General features: G+C 46.6%; 1 protein-coding gene across 1 annotated transcript in view; it reads left to right on the top strand.

The window, feature by feature from the left end:
* Positions 1-6,000, top strand: part of ARHGAP17 (Rho GTPase activating protein 17) — a 48,803-nt gene that overhangs the window by 21,369 nt on the left and 21,434 nt on the right. Inside the window, exons 12-13 of the mRNA XM_014536253.1 lie at positions 1,676-1,756; positions 3,491-3,604. Of these exons, the coding sequence (XP_014391739.1) occupies positions 1,676-1,756; positions 3,491-3,604 (195 nt within the window). The remainder of the gene's footprint in view (positions 1-1,675; positions 1,757-3,490; positions 3,605-6,000) is intronic.

Here is a 6,000-nt window from a genome sequence, read left to right on the forward strand (position 1 = left end):
ATACTGCGTATTGTGATTCTTATGTGGGAAGGTCACCACTTAGGCATTGACGTAAATGTGTCATTTAGTGGATGAAGACGTACAGTGGTTCCCACATTATGGGTTGTCTGGTCAAAGCCCCTTTCATATTGAAGAAAGTCCTGTCACTGGGGATACGTGTTGTACCGGCCAGTGCCTGTTGAGCTGCATGGGAACTCAGCTGTGCATAATGTCACGTTGACATTGGACATAATTGGTCATAAAAGTTCATGCTTCCTGGGCATGTGCTATGTCTGAGTACTGTACTGATCTAACACCTATCGCCTCCTGTGATCCGTAGCTAATAACTTAACAGCAGATGTTACCATGCTCGTTTCACTGAGGAGGAAACTGAAGTTTAGGAAGTCTCAAACAGTAGCAAGTAGTGGGCAGAGCTGGGATTCAGACCCAGACCTGTGTGACACAGAGACTGTGCTCCCATCTTTGTCTCCTCCCTCCATCCCCAGCATCACCTGTCGAGGAGTAGTTGGTTTTAAGCAGAGCAGAATTGTTTGAAAAGTCCTAGAGCCTTCTCACTGCTGGCCAGCCTGCCTCCTAGTCTCGTCCCTCCTCTTAAAGGTGCCTAATTCCTCATCCCTGAAGGAAGGAGAACAGACTTCCCCTCTATCCCGTCCTCAGACACTGTCACCCGCTCCCTTAGAAATAAGCCATTTGCTCTGATCAGTTATAGTTCAGGGGATGTGAGACCATCCCTTGTCTCTTTCACCAGGGATTTGCAGTGGAGCTTTTTCCCTCTGTCTCTGTGGAGTGAGACTTTGTCCCTGTAGACGGTGAGGATTTTAAAGTCAGAGCAAGTTCCTAGTCGTGGTTGTCTCCCTGGAGCCCGCCTGGGGCTCAGCCTGATGTGAACATCCTGTTTGTGGGACTGGGTAGTGGAGCCTGACACTGCCAGGCAGGGGAGAGCTCTGGGCTTTCTTTTACGGGGTCACCTGCCTGACCCCCTAAACCGTGACTGTTCTCTGTTCTGAGACTCTCACACTCGTCCCTGTGAGGAAATGTGCTTTTAAAGAAGGTGTCTGTCTTTTGGTGTGTTGGTTCTGTGCCTGAGAATGATCAGTGCAGGCCACCGGTCCACCCCAGTGACACATCACCTGGCCTTGAGTATAACTTCACTTAACTCTGCCCATAACTCTCCAGACTGGCTTGGCGGTGGAGGACATATTGATAACTTCGGACACTGTCTCCCACTGGTGGCCGGAGTGGACTCTGCCCTGTGGGCTGCGGGCTGGCCCTTTTGTGTCTGAAAGTTTGCACATTGAGCCTGCAGAGCAGAAGCGGGCTGCTGTGTTTAGGACAAGGGATCTGGGCTCCATGACACCCTGCCTGGGCAGACACATTTTCTAGAGAATTCTCAGTGGTGCCCTGTCTCCGGTGTGCCAGGCATTGACTGGTCTAGGGGATGCTCATGGTTGTACCCCTGAAACTCCCATCACGCGGCAGGACCAGCCTTACTCAGCTTTGCACATTAGGAGATTGAGTCTTGGTGAGGTCAGTGAACTGCTCAGTTCAGTCGTTTGTTGGTATTTGACTCCAAATCTGTTTGCTCTCCGTCAGTGGAGGCATCACTGTTTGTAGCATATGGCCAGGGTTACTATATGACTTTTCATAAGTGGTTATGGATAACATTTTTTCTTAGTGTGCAGGATCAAGACAAAAAACTTCAAGATTTATGGAGAACATGTCAGAAGTTGCCACCACAAAATTTCGTTAACTTTAGGTATGTATGATTGACATTCTGTAAATAAAGCCACCAAACTACAGTGACTCGACATGAAAATCTGTTCATCCCAGCAGAGAGGCTGTTTAATGCAAGCATGCTGGCACACCCAGAGTGCGGGGCGTCCCTGGGGGTGCTGGGAGGAAGGGAACCTACATGTGTACTGTGGCCTTTCTGCAGCACATCGGCGTTCATGGGTAAGCTGCCCGGTCATTTCACCCCGCAAGTCACCGAGGACAAAAGTCTTGTGGAAGGTTCAGTTGACTGTGTGTAGGATTTGAAGTCTAAATTGCCTAGTAGATAAAGGGTAAAAATTAACCAATAGTTGTACTTTCCGTAATATCCTCCATATATGCTACATAGTTTTAAATAGAGCATAAATCATCCTAAGTAAAATTTTAAGAAATGGACATTGTATGTTATTTTATGGAATAACTCTGTTTCTAAGAAAATTTACCATAGGATAAAGTTCTGGAGTTTAACCTCTATTTTCCATCTCACTTAAAATGTGGCTTCGAAGAAGGGGAGAGAGAAGGAAAAAGGGTGGCCGTTGGCAATGAAGTTGTTTAAAATCAAAGAATATTTTGTAAGGGGACTTGGTCCAAAATGGCACAGACTTTCCTGGTGAAATGCCTGGCACGTTACCTGATGTGTTCCTCAGTCCTGGGGTCCGTGGCTGAGCTAAGGAAACGCCCTCTCCGTACCCGAGGTGCTTGTGACGGGCCTCGCTGGCTCGCAGGCACATCTAGCGTGGCATTGCGGGTGCTCTTGCCCGGTTCCGAGTCCGTCCCGGTGCTTGGTACTTTGGGATCTGGCCTTCCATTTTGTTTTCCTCTTTATAATGTTTACCAGTTGTCTTTTGCATAGGGAGCACCTTTCCATGGCTCAGAATTCAGAAAGTGTACAGTGAAAAGTCCTCTTTGCTCCTGTCCCTCAGCCACCTCGTTCCCCTCCTGAGACACAGCACTTGGAGCCTCTCAGAGCCAGTGCCTGTGCCAGCAGATACATGCGTGCATCCATGCACACATTTCCTTCTCTCGCCGCCCCTACTGTTTTCCAAAACCGAGTGGTAGCATATACTCTACGTATCATTTTCTCCCTTGCCCTTTTTGCTTAATATGCATCTTGGGGATTTTTCCACATCAGCACCTGGTCATTTTTCATGGCTGCATAGTATTCCGCTGTGTGAATCTATTGTTATTTATTTAATTAGCCCTCTATTGATAAGTAGTTGGGTTCTTCATTTTTTATAGTGCGAGAGAATACATTTATGTGGTAAACTGGGTATTTTTTCTAATTACAGCATGAGGCATTTTCACACAGTTCCCTTTAAGCAGAACACCCACATTTCTGTCTCCCTGTGTGTGTATGTGCTCCTGTTTTGTTTTACTGAGTCTGTTGTTACTGTGTTCGTGTATATTGAGCCCCTGTGACTCCCACTGTAACTTACTCAGGGGCAGAGTAGACAGTGCCTAAAGGAGAAATGGATTAGAAATACACAGCAAGTAGAGGTTGAATCACTGAGGTTGACCTCTGAGCTGTTTTCCACTTCCAAGCCCTAAGTGTGTCCGTCCTCTGAAACGTGGAACACAGGAAATCTGTAAAGTGTTTAACCTGAGCTAGAGTCTGAGTTAGCTGCACCTGAGCACTCTGGGCCTGGGCGCGTGGGCAGGAAGATGCTATTTCTGCAACCTTTTCAGAGTTGGTGCTTTCCCCTTATCTTTTGTACCACAGGTATTTAATCAAGTTCCTCGCAAAGCTTGCTCAGACCAGTGACATCAATAAAATGACTCCCAGCAACATTGCCATTGTCTTAGGCCCTAACTTGTTATGGGCCAGAAATGAAGGGTAAGTAACCTTTCCCCATATCGGATTATGTTCATTTCTGCTTTCCACCTGATGGAAGAGTAGACATATAACTCAAGATACACATTCCAGTGTAAGGAGCACTTGGGCATGTTCTGAAGTTGATCTTTCCTTGAGCTGACATTCTCGAAACCCTCCTGTGAGCTGGTCCTGTCCCAGATCTGGCCACACAGGGTGTGGGAGACGCCCAGTCCTCAAAGGCCCTGCCCTCAGGCAGTTGGACAGATAAGTGGCTCAGGCATCAGCTCTGCCTGCACACCTGTGTGTAAGTACCACAGGCATTACCAAGTCTGATGGCACTGGTGCTTGTTGAAGGGACACCGGTCAGCCTGAGTTCAGAGAGAGCTCTGCTCAGGAAGTGGCCCTGGAGCTGAACCTTGATAAATGGCTCCCTACAGTGGGTCCTGAATGAGCTAAGGTGTTGCAGGATGAAAGCACTAGGTCTCTAATGGGGGGGGGGGGGGGGGTGTTGCATGGTCTTATTAATGAGCACAGGTGACATGAGGCTGTGACTGACTGAGGTTAATGAAGCCAGAGCCAGGTCTCAAAGGCCTCGCGTATCTTGCTGAGGTGTTTGAAACTTCTTTTATGGGTCATGTCGTGAGGGTGTTCATCCACATTTCTAAGCAGAGGAATGACGCAGGGCAGATTGCATTTAGAAGGTGGCTTTGTTGGCATTGAGAAGCATAGATGGAATGGGGGAGGGGTCAGGGAGATGGGTTAGAAAGCTCCGGGGAAACCACTAGCAGTGGCGTTTACTCTGATGGTGGCATTACGATGGTCTCGCTTAATCCTCACAAGTAACCTGTGGAGTGGGCACTGTTGTCCTTGTTCTTGCAGATAAGTCTGAAGCTTAGAGAAGAGAAGCACTTTGCTTAAGGTTGCACAGCAGGGAAATGGTAGAGCCAAGATGCTGGCTACAGTCTGTGTTCCTCAGCTCCACCTCCCTTCTCTGCCTCCCATCACTGCTGCTCAGCTGCGTAAAATCACAAGTGGTTCAAGTTTGCATTAACAAGTGCCGTGGCTTTCTGAATCAAAGTCTTTCTACCTCTCATTCATTCATTTATTTACTCGTGTGTGCCCAATCTCGTTTCAGAAAGTACTTGTAAGATTATTTACAAAGATCTCATATACAGTGAAGTGAAAGACAAGTAGATATATGAAGTTAACTGCAATACATCATATCTTATAGCAGATACATCCAGGTAGACCAAGGAGTTAAATATAAAAAGTGATGCCATAAAGGTAAATATTTTTTAGCTTTTGAGATAGAAGAATTTTCCAAACATAAAAGGAGTGCAAGAAACAAATTTAAAAATTGATGGAGCCCTGGCCGGTTTGGCTCAGTGCATGGAGCGTTGGACTGCAGATTGAGGGGTCCCGGGTTCGATTCTGGTCAGGGGCATGTACCTTGGTTTCGGGCACATCCCCAGTGGGGAGTGTGCAGGAGGCAGCTGATTGATGTTTCTCTCTCATCGATGTTTCTAGCTCTAAAATCCGTCTCCCTTCCTCTCTGTAAAAAATCAATAAAATATATTAAAAAAATAAAATAAAATAAAAATTGATGGATTTGGCTCTATAATAGCTAGAAACTTCTGTATGTCAGAAAGCTCCTAAGCAAATGGTAATTCACAAAGTAGGAAGGAGTTTCTCCAGAAATAGCCAGAATATCGGAAAGGTCCTGTGAGTCAATAGACAAACAGCAGCTCCTCGAGGCCCAAGCGACCCGATCTAGATGGGCGGGGGACCAACAGGTGGAGCTCGCCTTTGAAGCTGGAATTTGAAAGGAGCTAGAACTTTGGGTTGGTTGGAAATTGGGGTGAAAGTACTCTTCCTACGGGGAAGGAAGGTCAGCGTGATAATAGAGGAGATAGGTTTGGGGCGCCCAGACAGGGACCCAGCTTCTTGGGAATACAGCGTCTTTGATAAAATAAACTAATACGATGTAATGCAACATGTTGAAAGATGGAGTTAAACGAGGTGAAGTGCTGCCTCGTGGTAGGCGCTCAGTGGCCACTGGGCCTTTGCACCCTGTTTGCTTTCTTTTTTTTTTTTTTAATTAAATCTTTATTGTTCAGATTATTACGTTGGTTCCTCTTTTTTCCCACCATAACTCCCTCCACCCAGTTCCCACCCCACCCTTCGCCCTCACTCCCCACCCACTGTCCTCATCCATAGGTGCACGATTATTGTCCAATCTCTTCCAGCACCCCCAAACCCCTTTCCCCCCCAAGAATAGTCAGTCCATTCCCTTTCTATGTCCCTGATTCTATTATAATCACCAGTTCATAATTATCTTTACCTTTTTCTTCTTCCTCTTCTTAAAGGATACCTTTCAGCATTTCATATAATACTGGTTTGGTGGTGATGAACTACTC

Source organism: Myotis brandtii, unplaced genomic scaffold (genome assembly GCF_000412655.1).
Source record: "Myotis brandtii unplaced genomic scaffold, ASM41265v1 scaffold158, whole genome shotgun sequence".
NCBI classification, from domain to species: Eukaryota; Metazoa; Chordata; class Mammalia; order Chiroptera; family Vespertilionidae; genus Myotis; species Myotis brandtii.